Source organism: Hemiscyllium ocellatum, chromosome 17, assembly GCF_020745735.1.
Source record: "Hemiscyllium ocellatum isolate sHemOce1 chromosome 17, sHemOce1.pat.X.cur, whole genome shotgun sequence".
Lineage (NCBI taxonomy): Eukaryota > Metazoa > Chordata > Chondrichthyes > Orectolobiformes > Hemiscylliidae > Hemiscyllium > Hemiscyllium ocellatum.
The window spans coordinates 38,206,679-38,229,109 of NC_083417.1; the positions used below are offsets into that span (position 1 = coordinate 38,206,679).

A 22,431-nucleotide genomic window follows, 5' to 3' on the forward strand; every position below is an offset into this window, starting at 1 on the left:
TGTATAGAACTGAAACATTCTTGCAGTCCTTATATCATGTGATTGTCAATGCAGAATTCTCTGGCAGAGATTTGCTTCGTATACTGTCATACAAAGTGGCCAGGACATAACAATAAGGTCCTGGCTCAGGTTCTAGTTTCTGTAAAGTCTGTTAATTGCAGGATTCTCACTGTACAAAAACCAGGCATAGCAAATTGGATAGATTTCCTCTTCAACTGAATACTACAGAGCTCCATTGCAGGAAATAGACGTGTTCAGTTGCTGCTTGAGAGCATGTGCTCTGCACTGGGGCTTTCTGATTTGCTCCAATCAGTAAAACAGTGTGGATGCCACAGAAGTGTGCTTTGAACTTCTGAATTCATATCAGTTAGAAATGTACAGGATTTAAATTGCATTGTTGCTGTTAAAATAAGTACCTTTTATGTTTTTTTTTCGAAGTTATTTTCTGCATTGTTCTTAATACTGACAGTTTAACATTTGCACTGGAAAAGTGCAGAGAGGAATGTGGTATAAGTGCTTTGGAATTTCTTAAGTGAATAGCGCTAGTCAAAGTTTTGAAACTCATCAAGAAAAAACAAAATACTTTAATCAAATACTTCAAATCAAAGTAAAATTGTACATTTTAAAAAATATAGTATTTATACATTACATATTCTTTTAAACCCATGTTAGCAGCAATAACATTTAACAGAATGGAAGATATTGTCCTTGCTATGGTAAGACTAGCATTCATTAACCTTGTTCAGTGAAGTAAACTTGTCTGGCCCATAGGCTTGTGTAGCCCCGCAATACGTAATTCGCATAAACATCCTCCAAAGTGGGATGAGGCATGGAATGTGTCATATCCAAAGAGCATACTTTATTTAGAAAAAGATATGTAAGAAACAAAGCATACATTTCACCCCAAGATACTTCAACTGAAGAGTGCTGTCTGTGCTGGGTGTTTACTATGGATAGTTTCAGATGTATACCTTAAGCTGGCACCAACAAACCAAGACATCAACAACACAAACATGTCCTCTTTTATGAGCCACTGTGTTTTAGACAGTTCATTTTCAAAATTGATTGCACTTTCTTAAAGACGAATCATATCATGGAATTTCCCCCAGGTCAACAAAGGTTTCCAGTTTGTCAATGCTGCTTTCTGGATAGCCATCTTTTTTTTCTGGAGACAGTCAGGAAAACTTCCCATGGTGTAAACTCACTGATCCTGGAACAGTCGAGCAGAGTTTGTCCCTGAACCTGTTCATGTGAGACAAATGCTGAATTCAATAACAGCTTGTGTCTTAATGAAATACATTTTCTTGTCATATAGCTTCTGAAAGCAAAAGATTAAAAGTTTCAGGAATGGAGGGAACAAATATCACTAAAACAAAAGCAAGATATTGAGGATGATAGAAATTTGAAATAAAAACACAAAGCACTGCAGAAACTTAGCAGGATTGGTAACATCTATGGAGATAGAAACAGAGTTAATCTTTTGAGTCTGAATGCACTTTTCCTCAGAAGAAGTGTTGGACAGGACCCAAAGCATTTACTATATTGCTGGATCCACAGATGCTCCCAGACCTACACAGATTTTCCAGCACTTTGTTTCTATCTTAGAACAAAGGTCACTCCTCCACAACAATGAACACTGCCTATCAATACATGATTGAATAACAATGGTTTTGTTGTTCACCCACCAGAGTGACTCAAACAGAGCCTACATGTGAAGCTTCCTGCATACATTCCTGTAGCACAGCCAGGCTGCATCATTGTTTGAATGCATACATCTATTAGGCTACTGTTAGGAAGCATCATTAAGGTTAGGTTGTGTTAAGAAACTTTATTGTTAGGTAGTGCTCACATAAGGTAGTATTAGCAAGTCTGGGAATTGTTAGCTTCACTAGACAACAGTAAGCCATTATGTTACACTAAGAACAGACTGAAAAGCTGATGGCAAGAAGAGGCCCCAGGGAGGGTGAACAGATAACAGGACATTGAAACCGTGTTAGATTGCACGTAGCTCATACTGAGGTAACAGAATGTTATCAGTTTTGGGACCAATCCCATAAGAGTATACCGTATCCTACCAAATAAGGATGTAGCACTGGGATGCGAGGGGGCTAAAAAGCTAGACAAAGAGAACAATAGATCAGAAGGCGCTTTCTCCAGTGAGCAGAAAACACCTCACTGTATTTTGTACGGCTCTCTCTCATTAAACCAGCTTATATTTTGAATCAGATCCAGTGTTCCTCTCCTTCAAATGAACACGGGGACGGTAGCCCGTCCTAACAGCTACCTAACTAATCATATGCTCTGCTCTGAATCAGTGTTGGAGAATGAGCTTCCTTTTGAGCTCCAAGTCATATTTATAGAAATACAAGAATCAATGTAGTAACGGGATTGTATATTTCACTCAAATGTTTGCACATCTTTGATAGCTGAAAAATGTGTTGCTGGAAAAGCGCAGCAGGTCAGGCAGCATCCAAGGAGCAGGAGAATCGACGTTTCGGGCAAAAGCAGACCTTGAAATATATCGCACATGTATATATGTCATATTTCATAGTTTGTGCCATTCTTTGCTAAGTTGAAACACAATCTGCACAAGATTTCTACCTCAGTAAGACTAAATTGCTCAATGTCAGTTTCCATTTGAAATTGGCAGAGAAATCACACACAATGAAAATTGATCAAAACTGACCATGGGACATCAGCAGCAAACCGGAGACTGTAATTGGGTAGCTCATGCAGCTTATGGGTTAGAGGGTTTGAAATTTTAGTTAGCTTGGCCCTGGAGGTTTGCGAGAGGATATTGCAGACACAAGGCATGGAAAGGCCTATTGAATCTGAAGCAGCACCAGCCTAGAGAATTTCTCTGTGAACAGGACAACGTCTGCTTCACCCAGTTTTACAGATATTAAAATCCCAAAAGAAAAATTCCTCCCCTGTTTTTGTGGTTACCCTGCAATCCATATAAAAGTCCTAAATTAGCCATTAAAGTTCCAGAACAGATAGACATGCATAAAGTGTGCAGCTGACAATCATTTTGCAGCCGTGTTCAAAATGAGCACCAAGACCTAAATCTTGAACATTCAAGGCATTTGGCTGGTTACTAGGACACTAAGAAGTCATTGTGCTCTTCTAAGGATCTCTGGGTATAAAAAATTGCTGCTGGATATCTGTGCACAGATATCCATCTTTACTGTCCTCTTTAAAATTGTCAGTATATTGCAACATAGATATTTTTTTCTGTTGTTATTTTAGCATTAGTTTCTTTTCTCCTTGCTGCTTTCAAACGAACAGACTTGTACCTTTAGGTGGGTTTTCCACAAAGAAAGAGTCATGAGGTCATTCTTGTTTGTGTTTTGTATGCCGAAAAGCAAGATGGCAGAACAGACTGATGTCTGGGCACAGTATGTCTTCATTAGCATAAAAAAACTGCCATTTCCCCCTTTTTGTTTGTACTTTGCCTGAATATTATTTTAGTAGATTTCAGCTATGCTGCAGCACTGTAGAAGACCCATTTTTAAAAAGTGGATTATCTGTGATCATCCTATTTAAAAGAGAGAGACTCTAGATAAGATAGGTGTCCTGAAATTTATCAACAATATTAACTGTTTAGATTGTTAGCATATCACATATTTAAACATAGTCTGGGTGTTGTACTTAATGATATTATGTACTTTACATACGCATAGCTGATTGACTGAACACACTACACTGATGTCAATGCACCAAGGGTGTTTTAGAGGTTAGGTGGACACCTTTATTTTGGAATGTCACATATTATGACATCATGTAATATCTTAAGGTACACACGCATTAACATAACCCTGACCTTATGTTTCTTACCAGCAGGGACTGCTGGCACTTTCTAGAAGTATTCAGTTCAGAGGGTGCCCCAGCATTGTTGTCAGGTTGGCAGGTGGGAGGGTGATTTTGATCGTAGAATTGGAAAGGTGGCTAGTGGTCCCTGAGAACAACCGACAAGCTGAAAACAGGCTTCCATGTGCAACCTGAAAGATTTCATTACCTTTGGAAAATCATTGCTAATTGCTTAACAACATCAATTGGCTTTCACTACTGCCTACTAGGTTACCATCAGCACTTTGAACGTGCCCCTGGACAGTGTGGGAGGTACTGAGATTGTCCAGTCAAATGTTAATCCCTTGTATCCAATCCTATACCCAAAGATCTGATAAAATTTCTTTTCATGTTGCTTCTATAATCCTGACAAGGACACAAAAAGAAGAATTATGTTTTTCAGGGCTGATGAGCTTTACTCATCAAGCACATTACTTTTGTACTGATAATATAAATACACAGAAGAAACTTTTATCTTGAGCTGCACACCTGTCCAAGGTACATACCTGTGCGTTTAATTCTCCCAAATTAATTCAGTCGAACATTTGGGTTTTTATGATTGGCATTTTTCAGTCTTTCCTTTCCATCATTTGAGATGTCATTCACCAGAATCCTAAAAGAGGAAGACACCAAATGATTCTAAAAAGTAAGGATCAAAAGTTTTCAGTTCTTCAATGAGTAAAAGGGCCGAACACTAGGATAATGAAATGAAAGATCATTTTGTAAAGGCTGTTTTTTTCTCTGTCGTTCTTTCTTCATCCACAGGGAAGAATTATGTACTTTTTTTTATTTTGTTCTTGTACTTGCTTGGATGCAATATAGAAAAGCAAATGAAGTGGGAAATCTCGTGTATAAAATGGTGCACACTTCATTTTCTTTTTGGCTTAAGTGCAGTCACAAAAAAACTCTGCTTTAAATGTGACCAGAACATGCATTTTTTAAAAAAACTACTTCCATTCCAAGTGGCAACTGTAACATCTTTTAACTTGTTACAACAAACACTATAAATGATACATGATTTCTTCTGACGCTGCAAAAAAAGTCATGAGACACTGTGTAAATGTCAGTATAATTATTATATACTAGATGTTTTGAGGCGATTCTGAAGTAACTATTTCAAAGAATAAATGTGTTCTCCTGTTGATACCTGAAATAATTCCGCAGAGGCTGATCTTCTATCACCATTCACACTTTAGTTACATGTAGAAAGTTCTTGACACTGAGCCAGTTCAGAGTGAACAAGACTCCTGTTCTTATCTGTAAGCTAGGGCTCCCTGATTGGACATGATCAACAGCCCCAAACAGAAACTCGTATTCTATGATGCCTTTCTGGTGTTACATTCACTACAATACCCATCGTGAGCAGTTCTGTTTAACACTGTGTTATTGCAAAGTGGTTTTTTCAACACAGACTGAAATTAACTTTTATTTATTTTTAACTAGAACTAATTATAAATATTAAGTTATTTTGCCAGTTAAGTAAAATAAACATACCTATTATATCTTACATTTCTCTTTTAACTCAGTAGCATTTTAAAAAGGAACTTTAATTCCTCATCACAATGTGAATCTCGTTCTTAATAAAACAAAGGTCAAATTTTAAAATTTGTCTGTTATTTTTGCCTCGCTTTCCAGTGGGATCACAGCATAGACACACCGATAAACAGAAACATTAGCATAGGAGTTGACATTTAGTCCACTGAGGTTATATCACCATTCACTGAACTTGTGACCGATCTGTGAACTAACTACATTTACCTGCCTGCATTCCGTATTCTTTGGTGAATGAAAATTGATTACTCTCAGTTTTGAAATTAACATTTAATCCAGTATCGGTTACTTTTTGTGAAAGAAAGAGAGGGTGAAACCTCTAGCACCTTTTGCATGAAGAAATGTTTCCTAATTTCACTCCTGAAAAATTGTGCCTACCTTTTTTTTTACTATGGTCCTAGATGAATACAACATAACTAGTGAAGATACTTTCTCTCAATCTATTTTACCAGTTTTTCTTAATACCTTGAAAACTTCAGTCAAATCACTCTTAAATATTCCAAATTCTAGGGAATACAACATAAATTTATGTCATTTCACCAAAAATTTACTCTTGATGTCCAGGTATTATTCAGAAACAGCGAGAATGCACTGAACCAAGACCAATACCATATATTCACCTAGGGTGTGGGGCTCAGAACTGCTTTCAGTGGTCTAACCAGGATATGTATAGCTATCTTTCACCCTCTTGCACTCTGTTCCAGTAGAAATAAGACCGTATTAACCCTTTTAGCTATTTTCTGAAATGGGTTATATCTCTACATTCCGCACCCCATTTCATCAGGTCTCTTTGGATGTCCGAGAGTTTTTAGCTTTTCACAAGCTCTGTTTTATTCTTTTACATCTGACAATACTGAAATCCGTTTGCCACCATTTTGCTAATCCACCTAAATGATCAATATTTCTTTTGCATTTTCATTTACACTGATTACAATTCTACAATTTTTGTTTCATCATCAAGATTGAAGAAGAAGCTTCAAAATACAATCTTCTAAGAAAATGCCAGCCTTCTATCTATGACTGTAATCAACTAAAAATTTTCAAAAAAAGAACATTTTAATAAATGGACAATAAAACAAAATTCTTACCACAACTCTTCAAGTGTGTCATTCACTTCTAAAGCACTTCTAAAATAATCGCTGCCTTTCTCACTGATTCCATTGTCTCCGAGTCTACAAACAAATATTCTCCATTGTATTAATGAGCACTCACAAAGTACAGCAATATGTACAATGAAATCCCTTAAATATGAAAATGAATGAATCACAAATACATATAACAACATGAAAATAACAGAGCACTTTTAAAGGAGCCATTCTCTTAAAAATGAATAATGACCTGCCTCCAGCCAAATTAATCCTATGTGGGAAATCAGATGGGGCATTTGCTGAACCACCACTAACTGAGGCTTTTAACTGGGAAACTGATACCCATGTAAGCCTCTCATAGCACCACTGCTGGTATTCACCTAGTGGTGAGGCTAGGTGGAGTGGTGCAGAGGGAGATCTGACCACGTTCAGAGCCCACCGAATGAACCTTAACCGGGTGTGTATGCGTGTGTGTGTCCATCCTTCCTCATTGTACTAACTCAAAGGACCAAGCATCACGACTCAGTACTCCATTGAGAGACTCATCTCTGTCCTATTTGCCAATCCTTCTCCCATGCAGCCCACCACCTCCTTGGCCTGTGCCTAGTGAGTACCTGAAGCAGCAAATATTAGCTCCCTTGTGCCATTTAATAATTAGCGCTGCTGGCTTCTGGAGGGCAAGCAGTTCTTGCTGGGTGGGAAGTCTGCCCTTTGGGTCCATGATTCTGGGAAAGGCCCACCACTGCCCAGTTAAATGACTGATCAGATTTAACAACAAAGATGGGACAGATGGTTTGCGCCATGTTTCCAGCTCGCAGTTGGCATTCCCAATGCCTCTGTCCAATGTAGCCAAAGCTCACTGTAAACATCAGCCAGGCTCAGCCCATGAGCACACAGACAAGTGCTAAACAACCAGGCAATAAGAAATGTGAGTAAAATCAAACTTAAAAGCTCACCTGAAAATAGGTGAACCTGGGAGAGATTGGGATTGGAAAAAACATTCTTCTGTGAGTATACATTTAAGCACTTACCTTAGTTCAACCAAGCTGCGATTTTTTTTCATTGCTTCTGCCATATACATTGCACCTTCATCCCCGATTTTGTTAAATTGCAAGCTGAAACAGGACACACATACATTTAATTTCCCTTCAATAATGAGAACAGCCCTCATGGCACCAAACTAACTCAATTCATTAATATTTTGAGCACTTTGGGAAAAAAAGGAAGCTCATTACACTCCTAAGTTCAATCTTCAACAGATACTAAGTTAGCTCATTTAACTTGAGGTGGTTATGGAGCATTGGTTCATAGCCTGTAGGTGAAAGAGTGATAATGAAATTGAACCAGGTTTTCTAGTTTATGAGCTAGTGACTTCTACACTGCCACCAATGATGAGGAGGTAAGAACAGCATCAGCTTCAGGTATAGTTGTAATAATGCCTGTGAATATTAGAGATTCATGGATGAGGAAATGCATCCATAGCATGATGGAACCATCTTGTGCTTTCAGAAAGGGAGGGGGAAATGGGGATTAAGAAAAAGGAAAGTTGAATTCTTGAGGGATAACGGTGCAGTGCTTTGGAACATCAAGCGCTCTGCCATTCATTTGTAGAGTGCAGGACCACAAGTACATCGTCTCATATGGTGGGAACCTTTCTCTGGCCGAGCAAAATGAAGACCATGAATAAAGAGAAAAAAGCTCCAGAATTCCTCAGGTGGGAATGTTCTCATTAATTTGTAAGGTAGTCTTATTTGCATGGATCAGGTGTAAGGCTGTTTTTGAAAAGTTTCTCCATTGTTGACAGTAACTTTAGTGCTCATTTTCCCTTTGTAATGGAAATTTCCCAATGCCATTTGCTACTGCACCTGGCAATTAGTTCTATAGACAAGGGTGCTAATTTGAGCTACTATTGGGGTCCATAGTCAATCCTGTGGAAGCCAATATACCAGCATTCCATGGACCAGCTATTATCAATACACAGTCACATTGCAGCATTGTAGTGTGAGCTCCTAGCTTAAGGAAAGCCAATCAACTGTTCTAATAATTACTACTTTTAACTTAGCAAAGGACATAACTTCCTCTGAGGTATTGAGGAAATGGGTGGTGACAGACCATGTCTTCCAGTGGGTTCAGGCCCTATTTTTAAATAAACACATTTAGGGAACATTTCAAATATTAATAATTTAATAATGTAATTCTGTCTCTAGTTATAGTTGGGAGATACAGTTACTTTTATCTTGGGTTTATTAAATAATGAAACACACTAGTTAATTTGTCAACACTCCAGGAAGTAGAGTATTGAGAATTCCTCTTCGTCAAGATAAAGATCCACTATGGACTTAAATTGGGAACCATGAACAGTGCTGTCATGAAATTTAGCAATATCCACGGGTAGTGCACACAAGATTTGAGGAAACAATACCCGAAAACTCGCAACGTTGTGTTCATCTCCAGGGCTTCAGCAATCGAACGGGCACCTTTACCTCGGACAGAATTTGCCCTTAATCTAGTGAAATCAGAGAGATTTTGTTAAAATAAACAAAGTAAAACCGTCAGTCATCATAACAGCAGTTAATTTTGTTTATAAATTCTCCTGCAAGTTTGACAAACATTCGATATTGCTAAGTTGAATGCATACCCCAACGTTTTCAGACTCCTGTTTGTTTTCAATGCATCAGCTATTTGAGCTGCTCCTTTTTCCTGTATGGAGTTGTGCTTCAACCTGTGAAGATTCCAGATATTCAGACAGTATAACATTTGTATCATTTGCCTGGATCTGAAGCTAGCAATACACAAATATCCATGGACACTGTAGTCCATCAGTTCACTGATAGCATCTGATTTACTTATAACTGATTTGGAAATTTCCCAATTAACTTAGGACGCATGGCATACAGGGACAATATTTATTGCAGTTAAACAGTGAAATGCAACCTCTTACAGTATAAAACACATCAGAAACATTTATTTTCATGTGCTAAACAGAGTTACTTAATTTAATGTTGCATTTATTACACTGCTTTTAACTTGAATCAGAAACACAATGGTTAGATTAGATTAGATTAGTTACAGTGTGGAAACAGGCCCTTCGGCCCAACAAGTCCACACCGACCCGCCGAAGCGCAACCCACCCAGACCCATTCCCCTACCTTTACCCCTTCACCTAACACTACGGGCAATTTAGCATGGTAGGAAGAAACCGGAGCACCCAGAGGAAACCCACACAGACACGGGGAGAATGTGCAAACTCCACACAGACAGTTGCCTGAGGCAGGAATTGAACCCAGGTCTCTGGCACTGTGAGGCAGCAGTGCTAACCACTGTGCCACCGTGCCGTGGTGTAAATACATTTTGGAGTTACTTAATTTTGAGAATCAAGATTATTATTTACAACCAGCTAAAACTAATGATATGATATATTCGAAAAAATAAGCAAGACAGGTCATCGGCTTCTATTACAAAAATCAATTAGAGTCATAGTCATAGAGATGTACAGCTTCGGTCCAACTCATCCATGCCAACCAGATGTCCCAACCCAATCTAGTCCTATCTTCCCGTACCTGGCCGATATCCCTCCAAACCCCTCCTATTCATATACCCATCCAGATGCCTTTTAAATGCTGCAATTGTACCAGCCTCCACCACTTCCTCTGGCAGCTCATTCCATACACATACCACCCTCTGCATGAAAACATTGCCCTTTAGGTCTCTTTTATATCTTTCCCGTCTCACCCTAAACCTATGCCCTCTAGTTATGGACTCCCCTACCTCAGGGAAAAGACTTTGTCTATTTATCCTATCCATGCCCCTCATGATTTTGTAAACCTCTATAAAGGTAACCACCCCAGCCTCCAATGCTCCAGGGAAAACAGCCCCAGCCTGTTCAGTCTCTCTCTCTATAGCTCAAATCCTCCAACCCTGTCAACACCATTGTAAATCTTTTCTGAACCCTTTCAAGTTTCACAACATCTTTCCGATAGGAAGGAGACCAGATTTGCATGCAACATTCCATCAGTGGCCTAACCAATGTCCTGTACAGCCGCAACATGACCTCCCAACTCCTGTACTAAATACTCTGACCAATAAAGAAAAGCACACCAAACGTCTTCTTCACTATCCTATCTACCTATGATTCCACTTTCAAGGAGCTATGAACCTGTACTCTAAGGTCTCTTTGTTCAGTAGCACTCCCAAGGATCTTAACATTAAGTGTCTAGGTTCTACTAAGATTTGCTTTCCCAAAATGCAGCACCTCACATTTATCTAAATTAAACTCCATCTGCCACTTCTCAACCCATTGGCCCATCTGATCAAGATCCCGTTGTAAGCTGAGGTAATCTTCTTCGTTATGCACTACACCTCCAATTTTGGTGTCATCTGCAAACTTACTAACTATACCTCTTATGCTCACATCCAAATCATTTATATGTATGATGAAAAGTAGTAGACCCAGCACCGATCTTTGTGGCACTCCACTGGTCACAGGCCTCCAGTCTAAAAAACAACCCTCCACCACCACCCTCTGTTTTCTACATTTGAGCCAGTACTGAATTGAAATGACTAGTTCTCCATGTATTCCGTGAGATCTAACCTTGCTAACCAATCTCCCATGGGGGCCCTTGTCGAATGCCTTACTGAAGTCCAAATAGATTACACCTACCGCTCTGCAATTGTCAATCCTCTTTTTTACTTCTTCAAAAATCTCAATCAAGTTTATGAGACATGATTTCCCACGCACAAAGCCATGTTGACTATCCCTAATTGCCTTTCCAAATATGTGTACGTCCTGTCCCTCAGGATTCCCTCCAACAACTTGCCCACCACTGATGTCAGGCTCACGGGTCTATAGTTCCCTGGCTTGTCCTTACCACCTTTCTTAAACAGTGGCACCACGTTAGCCAACCTCCAGTCTTCCGGCATCTCACCTGCGACTATCGATGATGCAAGTATCTCAGCAAGAGGCCCAGCAATCACTTCTCCAGCTTCCCACAGAGTTCTAGGGTACACATGATCAGGTCCAGGGGATTTATCCACTTTTACATGTTTCTAGATATCCACCACTTCCTCCTCTGTAATATGGACACTTTTCAAGATATCACAATCTATTTCCCCACATTCTATATCTTCCATGTCCTTCTCCACAGTAAATACTAATGCAAAATACTCGCTAAGTATCTCCCCCATCTCCTCCACACAAAGGATGCTTTACTGATCTTTGAGAGGCCCTATTCTCTCCCTAGTTACCCTTTTGTCCTTAATGTATTTGTAAAAACCTTTTGGATTCACCTTAACCCTATTTGCCAAAGTTATCTCATGTCCCCTTTTTGCCCTCCTGATTTCCCTCTTAAGTATACTCCTATTGCCTTTATATTCTTCTAAGGATTCACTCGATCTATCCTGTCTATACCGGACATATGTTTCCTTCTTATCTCTTTCCTCACTACGTTCTTGGGTCCCATCCCCCATCCTTACTAGTTTAAATCCTCCTGAGCAGCTCTAGCAAATCTCCCTGCAAGTATGTTAGTCCCCTTCCAATTTATGTGCAATGTGTCCTTCTTACACAGGTCACTTCTACCCCAAAAGAACTTCCAATGATCCAAAAATGTGAATCCTTCTCCCATACACCAGCTCCTCAGCCATGCATTCATCTGCTCCATCCTTCTATTCCTGCCCTCGCTAGCTCATAGCATCGGGAGTAATCCAGATATTACTACTTTCGAGGACCTCCTTTTTAAATTTCTGTCTAATTCTCTGTAATCTCTCTTCAGAGTCTCAATCCTTTCCCTTCCTATGTTGTTGGTTCCAATGTGTACAATGACCTCCTGCTGGCCCCTCTCCCCCGCGATCACATTCTGCACCCTCTCTGAGACATCCTTGATCATGACATCAGGGAAACAACACACCATTCTGATTTTTTGCTGCTGGCCACAAAATGTCTGTTTGTACCTCGGACTAGAGAGTCCCCCTAACACAAATAATTGCGTGGAGCCCATCATGCTTTAAGATTACTGTCCTGACGTATTCATTGATTTGTTTAACATTTGTTTAAAGATTTTGTTTTAAACAGTGAATGCTGATGTTACTGTAAGAAAACTCGTTTGGAAAAGTTAGCATTGCAAAATACCTACATATGTGATATAATAATCACTGAAAATCCAATGATTAAATATTACTTCTATGCTAACAGATTTTTAAAAAATCATTTACTTCAATAAGTCCTCCCAATTTCTGTATTGGCATTGGCTATAGTATAATCTAATAAAACAAAAATAACAATAGAAAAGTGTACTAATCATAACTTTTAACAATTTAATCTTTAAGATATACAATGTAAGTCCAGGCTTCTATAAAGGACAAAGTTAAGAACCTGAAAACAAAACTGTTGATCAACACAATGATAAAACAGTTCAAGGAGTTTAGAATTAACTTTGTTATTCTTTGGCTGTGAATTTTAACTCTTAAAAAGTCAGTTTTTAACGAACAACATTTTGTTTAGTTTCTATCTTCACCGTGAACCAAAATTTGCAATTGATATTTGATTTTATCCACTCTGCCATTTTTAAGATGTGAAACAGATGAAGGCAATTTACCTTAAAATTTCTATTCTGCACATCTTACTTCTGAGTGCATTTGCAATGATCTCTGCTCCTTCATCTTCCAGCATGTTTCCCTCTAAACTGTGGATGAAAGGAAAATTATCATTGTTTTGTTCACTTGGTATTTGTGAATATTCTTCAGCTAATGAAATATTCATTCCTGTAGCTGCACTGGGTGAACAATTCAATTTTAGGTAGCTCATTTCTGCTCATGGCATGGCCTCCTATGCTCCTCATTCACCCAGGACTGACCCCTGGCTTTATGGTAAGGATAGAGGGGGTGATATGCCAGATCATGAGGCTGCAGGTTGTAGATGAGTGCAACTGTGCTCCTGCTGGTGGCGCATAGTGACTCATGGATGTCCAGTCTTGAGTTGTAGATCACTTTGAAACCTATTCCATTCCCCACAGCAAAATGGAGAGCAACCTCAATATGAAAACAGGGCTGTGTCACCTGAAGGACTAGGTGGTGTTCATTCCTACTGGTATTGAATGTATGTACCTGCTACAGGTAGATTGGTGGGGATGAGGTCAAGTATGTTGTAAGGCCAGTTTTACAGTGGTGGGGTGGGGTGATGGGGTGGTGTTAAGGGAGGGGCAAAGAATGGTAGTTGGCAGTGAGATTTCATAAGGACCAGAGTAAATGTTAAGGGGCAACTCCCTCCTGACTGTGTTGCCATCTCTGGAAATGGTGATGAGTGACTGCTGATGGAAGATTTGGTGACGTCTGTAGGATTTTATCAAGCTGGTCTGTGGAGCAACCCACAATTTTTACACAAGCTCACTCCTAAGATTAGTAAAGAGGACTTTGCAGGGTTGACTGGGATGGGTGCATTCTTGTTGTTTTTGGCAATGCCATAATGTCACTCCTTTTATTATATTTTGTCGCAGTTAGATACAACTGAGTGACTTGCTAGATCACTTCAAGAGGGGAGTAAAGACTCAATCACATTGTTCAGAGTCAATCACATTACTATGAGTCTGGAGTCACATGTAGACCAGACAAAACAAGGAATGCAGATTTATTTTCCTAAAGGGCATTAATGAGTCAGACTTGTTTTCACAGATTTGTTTCCACAAAGCTTTTCACTGTGTCTCGGTACACGTGACAATATATTCAATTCAATTCAATTGTTTTTATGACATTCGACAATGGTTTTATGGTGACTAAAAGACAAGTTTCTAATTCCAGATTTATTAATTGAACTAATAATTCACCATGTAACATGGTGGGATTCAAACTTGTGTCCACCAGCACTAGCCTAGGCCAACAGCACTATGACAATACTAACATTAGGACATATGAACTGGGCCACTGACTCCCTGTTGACCTGTAGGAAGAGATACAGAGAATTGACCTAAGGCTGGGTTATGAAATTGGGATTTTGAGGAGGTAACAGGCAATGGGGTTTTAGATCAGAATTCCAAAATATCGGGATAGCACGATTGCTAGTTATGGGTGGAATGCTCATGAAGGTAGAGTTTCCAGGCAGAATTATAGGGAGTTAGAGAAATTAGAAACAATAAAATGATTGGCAAATTCAAATTAGAAGGATGAGAATTAATTTGAGGCACTGCTGGATCCAGAGCCAACATGGGAAGAAGGAGTATTGGATGATGGATGAATGCAGGCAGGGGAGTTTGCCGAGTTGAAATTTAATGAATTATGAAGCCTACCAGGAGAACATTGGAACAGCCAAACCTATGTGACAGGGGCATGGATGGAAGTTTTAGCAATGGCTGTGTTTGCTGATACCAGCATATGTGAACCATGCACTGCTTTAAATTACGTTGAGGTTGGGGTTTGTTGGGGTGGGAAGGAGGGAAGACTGGGAGGAGCATAGAATAAGAGTGTCTGCCCGCCCACCAAAACTGTCCCATGCACCCATTCCCCACCACTGAAGCCCTATTCAAATTCTTGTGCACAATACTTTTGCATGTGATGTCACACATAAACTACATCTATGTGATGACACTGTATTTGGAACTGTGCACATGCACATTTCTAAATGAGCTCACATGTGTAGTTGCCCTCAGTTGCCAGTGTCAGCAAACATTGCCTTAAAGTTAATAACATTGAAAGTTTTGTATTTAATAAGATAGTATTCGTGACTTCAAGATGTTCCAAGCACTTTGCACCCAATAAAATATGTTTCATGTGTAGTCACTTGTGATGTGAAAATCTGCCAAACAACTTGAACACAGCAATAAGGTTACAGGCCAGATAATCTTTCTTAATGATGTAACTTGAGGGATAACTATTGACAAGATAGCTTATTTGAATATTAACATGAAATCTTCTAAAACTTCCTGAGAGAGTACACAGGCCTTAGTTTTATGCCGAATCCAAATGATAGTGCACTATCTGCTAGCACGGCAGAAAGTCAGCCTGAAGTATGTGCTCAAGGCTAATCTAGAATTGACTGACTCAGAGATGATAATGTTACACAGCAATAGCTGACATCACAATGAGTGGCCTGCACCACTGTGGCACATAAAGAATCTGCCTCAAGACACACATTTTCAGAGTTTGCTCACAGTCACTTGATAGTCCTATACCAACCGAAGTTGTTTATGGGACCTGCAGGTAACTATGTTAGATCATTTTTTTCTAAACTATGTAAATACCAGATTAATACAATCAAGTATTTTCATTTTTTGTTACTGTTTAAGAAACTTCAATATCAAATGTCTGAATTGTAACAAAAATAGATATTTCCGGTTTCTAGCTTCCATGGATTTTTAAAATCTTTAAAATATTAGCCACAATATAAATGTATCAATTGCAGAACAACTCAATTTGAAAACAAAAAAGCAACCATAATATTTAATGTATGCATATGCCAAGGTTGTTGACAGCATCATTGTTGCTGGAAAAGCACAGCAGGTCAGGCAGCATCTGACGAGCAGGAGAACCAACATTTCAGGCAAGAGTCCTTCATCAGGAATTGAGGGGGTGGAGAGATAAATGAGAGGGAGGGGATAGGTCTGGGGGGAAGGTAGCTGAGAGTGCAGTAGGTCGATGGAGGTGGGGGAGAAGGTGATAGGTGAGAGAGGAGAGTAGAGTGGATAGGTGGGAAGGAAGGTGGACAGGTCGTGAGGGCAGTGTCAAGTTGGAAGGTTGGAACTGGGATGAGGTGGAAGAAGGGTAAGTGAGGAAATTGGTGAAGTCCACATTGATGCCATGTGGTTGGAGGGTCCCAAAGTGGACACATTCTCCTAGCATCATTTAAATGCAATGCATGACACTTTAGTCAATTAATTTAATATTAAACATAAATCTACTAAAGTCTTATTGCTGTACCTTTAAAAGATAAAATGACCAAGTCACCAAAATTCTAGAGCATTCCCAATTCTTCGAGTTCATATATGAAAAATACATTTTAATACCTCAGTGTTTTGACTCTTGGGAAAACGGACTCGAGTCTTTGGAAACCCAAAGGTCCAGCTTTACATCCATCTAATTCTAGTGTTTCGATTGTTGTATGGTAAGACAGAAGATTTGCAATTGCAGTGCAGTCAGTCACATTCAATGAGATGTAAGAAAAGTTTACAGTATCACTAGTTTGGGAAGCAACTTGTTGTGTTAAATTTTCATTTGCTGCTTCATAGAGACAATGTGAGGCTGTAAGTTTTTGTCTTTTGTGTGCTGTGTACTTTACAATGTTTTCTGGAGTCAGCGTGTCTTCTTTAGGAACTTCAACTGCAGCAACATTTTTGATAGCATCAAATACTTCCCTATCTTTAACCTGATAATTAGGTACCAATTGCTTCACAAGTTTTCTGTTGCTGAGAGACACCAGGCCAGCAGTGAACCTCAGTACAATCTCAAACACACTACTTTTTGAACTGAAGGCTTTATGAACATGATTCACTCCAGGTTCATTTGCAGAAATGCAATACAGTGCTGCGAAAAACTCTTGGTGCGTCAAGTGGAAAAATTGCCAAATGTGAGACTGCATCATCTTCAGGCTTTCTTTGGTGAGAATTTTTTTCCAGAAGGAATTTTTGCTTTGAGTGATATTCTTTTCAACATCTTTTGCTGAGAATATTATTGTTTTATTGGTGACTCCATCCCATGCAAGTTGTGCTAATTTAATGATCTCATTTTTGTCTTCATCATCTTCTAAGCAGAAGGACTCAGGGTCTTCTTCCTCATCATTGTTACAGACCAATAAACACTTGGTAAATCTGAGGAACAAATCTGTGATTGTCCTGGGAAAGGAAGACAGCTGAGACCACTTGCCTTTACAGTGAAAGGACTTGTGGAGGTAGAAACACAGAATGTCACAAAATGCAGGAACATAGCAAAGTCCAAATAAGGAATCAATGCTCTTCACCTTTTGAAAGACACGCTCAGCAGCCATTTTATCCTTGAGACACTTCACAAACTATGCAGCAATTTCATTTTTGGAAAATCCTAAAATTTCAGCACAACGATTAAAATATGCTTTGTTATCCAAATCAATTGTGGTTGGGCGGGATGTAATAAGGATGGTTGCGTTGTGAACAAGGTCTCCCTTTATGATACTTGCAATCAAATGGTTCATGTGTTGAGCAATGGAGATGTCAACTTGTGAATAAATGCCAAAATCAAGAGAGGATTTGAATTCATCCAATCCATCAAATAAAAACAGAATCCTACTGGGCCATTCTAATATCTTTGTGCACACTGCTCTCAGATGAGGGTAACTACGTATAATAAGCTCAGTTAGACTAATTTTCTCCTTGATTGTGTTCAACTCCCGAAAACTGAAATTCAGCAGTATATTAAACCCAGAATAAAGTGTTCCACAGGCCCAACTATGAGCGACTTTTTGCATCATAACACTTTTGCCTATTCCTGCCACTCCTTGCACTAGACAGACTCGTGGTGGTTTTTCCCCAGGTGCAGATGGGGAAAGGAGCTGTCTTAAATCAATACGTTCACATGCTGTATAATCCCTGTGTTGTAGGAGTTCATGCTCTGTTTTATTCCTTTCTCGAACATTAAGAATGACTAAACTGGTGAAATGTTCTTGTAGCAAAGGTCTGGAGTTATCAAATGCAAAGTATGGTTTAATTCTCTCCATTTGTGCTTTTATTGTTCCTTTATGAATGGCCACAATTTCAGAGACTTCTGTAATTACAAGAGAAAAGTAATGAGTCATGGTGAAACTTGCATTTTCTCCTATAATGGACAAAGTCCCAGCAAATCTGACAGTGTCACCATACTTAATATGTTACAAATATTGTACATTTACTTAATAAAAACAAATAAAGCAAACTTAATCTTTCTTGCTGCACAAGGTAGATTTATGTTGAATTAAAGAGATTAGTATTTGTGCCCATATGACAACATCTGCTACAGGACTTTGCCCTCCAAAAAAGTTTATCTGAAAACAAAATAATTGGAACCTGAATAATGGAGGCTTACTTGTGTATTTAAAGGATTGTAAGGCATCTGATAAATTGTAGGTCATTTTAAGAATTCAAATATCTCTTGTAGAAAGATAATAAGGTACCCAATAAACTTGCTTAAACTGTAAAGTACTTCATTCCACAATGTAATAAACACAGTATGCTATAAAAATGAACACTGGTGCACTCAGTATAAGACAACAAGACATCATGGAATTGAAAGCTGTCCTTTGTTTAAGTAGCTGATTCTTTTTGATGTACCATGCAGAATAATAATGGGATGGCTTCCATCCAACTGATGAAGGGCTTGTGCTCGAAACGTCGAATTCTCTATTCCTGAGATGCTGCCTAACCTGCTGTGCTTTGACCAGCAACACATTTGCAGTTCCATCCAACCTAATCCAGGAATCCATGATGTTTGCAATGTAAGTCAATTAGAACTTCAAAAAAAAAATCAGAGAATGAAATGTGCAGAATTTTTCAGTGTAACTGTGAACTTGATAAAACTGGGCACTACACAAGCCTATGACAATCAGTAGGGTGGAAGCATGCTACTGTGGAGTAGATGGCCTGGATTAGATAGTGACCTGAATGGTGAATGGGATAGCTGATGGGGAACATGATGAAGAGACCAATTTAGGAGGAGTGCCTGTAAGTAATTCTGGCTGGAAACTGATGTTGGGAGTTTCCTACCAAGATACCCACTTCCAAAATTGGGATGAAAATTGCTCTCTAAGTGTGAAGACATCAAACCAAGGAACATCAATACAGATGTGACAATGGGTCCAAGTCTTTCATCAAAATTAGTGAAATGAAACATTAGGATTATCTATATCAATACAGATTTATCTATAATGAGTTTAAATTATGTTCCCATCAATATTAAATAATTTGCAAATCAATGGATCCAAGCTATTAACAATACTAGAATACTAAATGTGGAGATGCCATTTGTTACTAACACCCAAGAACTTATCTTTTACAAATCATGCCTACCTTCAGGGAAATTGCTTATTTGGATTTTTTCATTGGTTCCCTCAAATGAAACAATTGGTAAGTTTTCATGGAGAAAATCAATACTTGGCAAGTCAACTTTGTCAGTGTAGGATTCCAGCAGTGTTGTTATAAACTGTTTTAAACCAGGATAATAGTCTTCTGTGTCTTGCAGTACATTGAGAAAATTAGCACATGATTTCTGACCTCTGTGGCTCAGCATGTCGAGAAGAGTTCGCCCTTTATCAACGTCTGGTTTATCTTTTATTGCATTGTGGTCATCTTCAGATATTATTTTCTTATTCACTAAAAGGTTTAAAAGTGGCAGTATATTTGGACTGATGTAATTTACCACTGTTCGACGACCTTCTTCTATAGCATTAATTGCCCAGTCAGCACGCTTCAATTGTGATGGAAAATATCCAGGATCCTCACAAGCACCTGTTCAGAATGTTACAAAATTATTAAAAATCAAACTAAGCTAAGTTTTAGAACTAATAGGACCATATTACACAAAATTGACTGACTTATAAAGTTTTTTTTTCAATTTTGTAACCTACTGCATTAACTTGTCTGGCAATTTTACATCATGGCTTGAAGTTCTAATTATTTCACAGATTAAGTAATGCAGATACAATATTTATTTCCCAAATAATCATACAAAGGTTGTTATTTTACCTATGTGTGTTTGACCTTCCAGTGAACAGGTATTGGGTTCCCCTTAAATGTTTGAAGCTATTGCTGCTAAAAAGGAGCTACCTCAATCCAGGGAACGTTCTTCTTCCAGAGTAACTCTAGGATACCTCCAAAACTGAGTAATGCAATTAATGTGCTAAAGGTTGCTCACAATTACATTATCTACTTCAGGAACTTGTACATATAAGTCAGGGGTTTTTGCTGAGTTTTCTGGAACACAGTAGGTCAAAGTCATGGGAAATGGGGTAAATTATTAAAAATAGCCAGTTCTGCCTTTCCTCCAAGGACCCCACGGTGTGTAAGTTGCTGGTATTTCAGGATCATAACTTGGAATGGAATATGAAATAATCTTTCTCCTCTCTCTCTTGCATAAGACATTGACTCCTTGATCAAGTGCAGAACCATGGGTGTCTATTGGTTTCTGATACCAGATCCATTCTTTACAATTGAGCAGAGACTGATCTTGCACCATCTGACATTCACACTGGATGAACGGCAAGGATTGCTGCAAACAATTCAGATGCTGAGGTTAATTTTGGTCGCCCAACTCCTCTCTATCATGGACAAGCTAATTTTACAAAGGGCTAAAATTTAATCTTAGAACCTCTTACTGCTGAAGTAAACAAGTCAAGGGTGAGTTTTCTGATTTGTAAAGTTAGTTTCCAAAATGCTTAGAATATTTGGACAATATTGTAGAATTCTGTGCAGAGGAGCAGCATTTCTGGTTAAGGCAGGGTCCTCTCAATCTAAAATCCAGTGGAATTGGTTGCAGATAGAAGATGCTCCCTTTTTGCAGAGTGCCGCATGTTTGCAAACAACAGAATAAGAAGATCAGAATCTGCTCTCAGAAATTCCATCACTTAAACAAGAGTTATGGTTGACTCATTTCAAAACAAAAGAAAAGTTATTGAATTACCTGCTTGACCATTTCTATTTAAAACATAAACTTTGAAAAATAGAAAAAAACACCTATTTTCAGCTGGATATCATACATATTTTAAGTTGGTTTCCCACAATTTGAAGCAGGTAAAATTTTCATGCTCAGCTTTCTGTACTGGAGTTTTTAATCACAGTGTTCACCATGGGCATTCCCATAAGAGGAACTAGAAGAAATAACAAGGGCTTGCAGGCTAAGGCCACATCACTAGAAAAGGAGGAAAAACTTCCACCAGCACTAGCAAACCATTTCCCTCCAGGTAGTGCTGCATTGTCAACGTCATGTTGGATACTACGATTGAAAGTTGTCATGATCCGTGCAATCTATCAAGTTGTCCAAAATGGCCCTCTTTGTGAATAAGATGTTCATCCAAATGGTTTAGTTTCGAACCACATCTTAACCAATTTGAGAAAACAGGCAGAAAAACGTCCAAAAAGCCTTTGCTTGTCACTATAAGATCTTAATTTCATCTTTGAATCCTCTGCAACTGTGAAAGTATTGTACACATACAAAAAGAGATTGCAGTGAAAGGTAAGGTGGCTTTAAATAGCTTGTCTTGGTTGCTTCGGTGAGGTTACGAAACTTCTTTTCACATTGCAAAGATGATCTACTTGTAGAAAGAGCAAACCACTATTATGGTAGAATTCTGGGCCCAGCCCCCAACAGATCATCATCAAGCTCCACATTTTTAATCGGAAAGTTGAATAGGATTTAAATGGAAAAAGATTTCTAAAGGCTGCAGTGCAGAAAAATTTTGGGGTTCTTGCGCATGAATCATAAACAGAAAAACCTAGTATTCAATCTCATAGAATCCCTACTGAATCGCTACAGTGTGGAAACAGACCCTTTGGCCCAACAAGTCCACACCAATCCTCCGAACAGTAACCCACCCAGACTCATTCCCCTACCCTATATTTACCCCTAACTAATACACCTAACCTACACATCCCTGACACCATGGACAATTCATATGGCCAATTCACCTAACCTGCACACCTTTGGATGTGGGAGGAAATCAGAGCACCGAGAGGAAACACAGGAGAATGTGCAAACTCCATACAGACAGTTACCCGAGGGTGTTCAGGAAAGGGACTGCAATGTTAGCCTTTATTTCAAAGGAAATAGGAGCATAAAAGTAGGAACAACATGATAAAATTATACAAGGCATTTGTCAGACCATAGCTGGAACACTGAATAGCTTTGATCCCTTAATGGAAGAAAAAGTATACTGTCACTGAAAGGTTCACTCGGTTGATTCTGAGTATGAAGGGGTTTTTTTTGTGAGGAGAGGTTGAGTAAGTAGTGCTTGTACTCACTGGAG

The 22,431-nt window shown here is 38.8% G+C and overlaps 1 protein-coding gene across 1 annotated transcript in view; it reads right to left on the bottom strand.

Moving 5' to 3' along the window:
* Window positions 1-566: 566 nt before the first annotated feature.
* The window catches only part of LOC132823948 (NLR family CARD domain-containing protein 3-like), a 39,316-nt gene continuing 17,451 nt past the window's right edge, over window positions 567-22,431 (bottom strand). Inside the window, 9 exon segments of the mRNA XM_060838100.1 lie at window positions 567-1,242; window positions 4,356-4,462; window positions 6,489-6,572; window positions 7,520-7,603; window positions 8,911-8,994; window positions 9,127-9,210; window positions 13,079-13,165; window positions 16,475-18,203; window positions 19,481-19,918. Of these exon segments, the coding sequence (XP_060694083.1) occupies window positions 4,378-4,462; window positions 6,489-6,572; window positions 7,520-7,603; window positions 8,911-8,994; window positions 9,127-9,210; window positions 13,079-13,165; window positions 16,475-18,203; window positions 19,481-19,918 (2,675 nt within the window). The 3' untranslated portion in view covers window positions 567-1,242; window positions 4,356-4,377.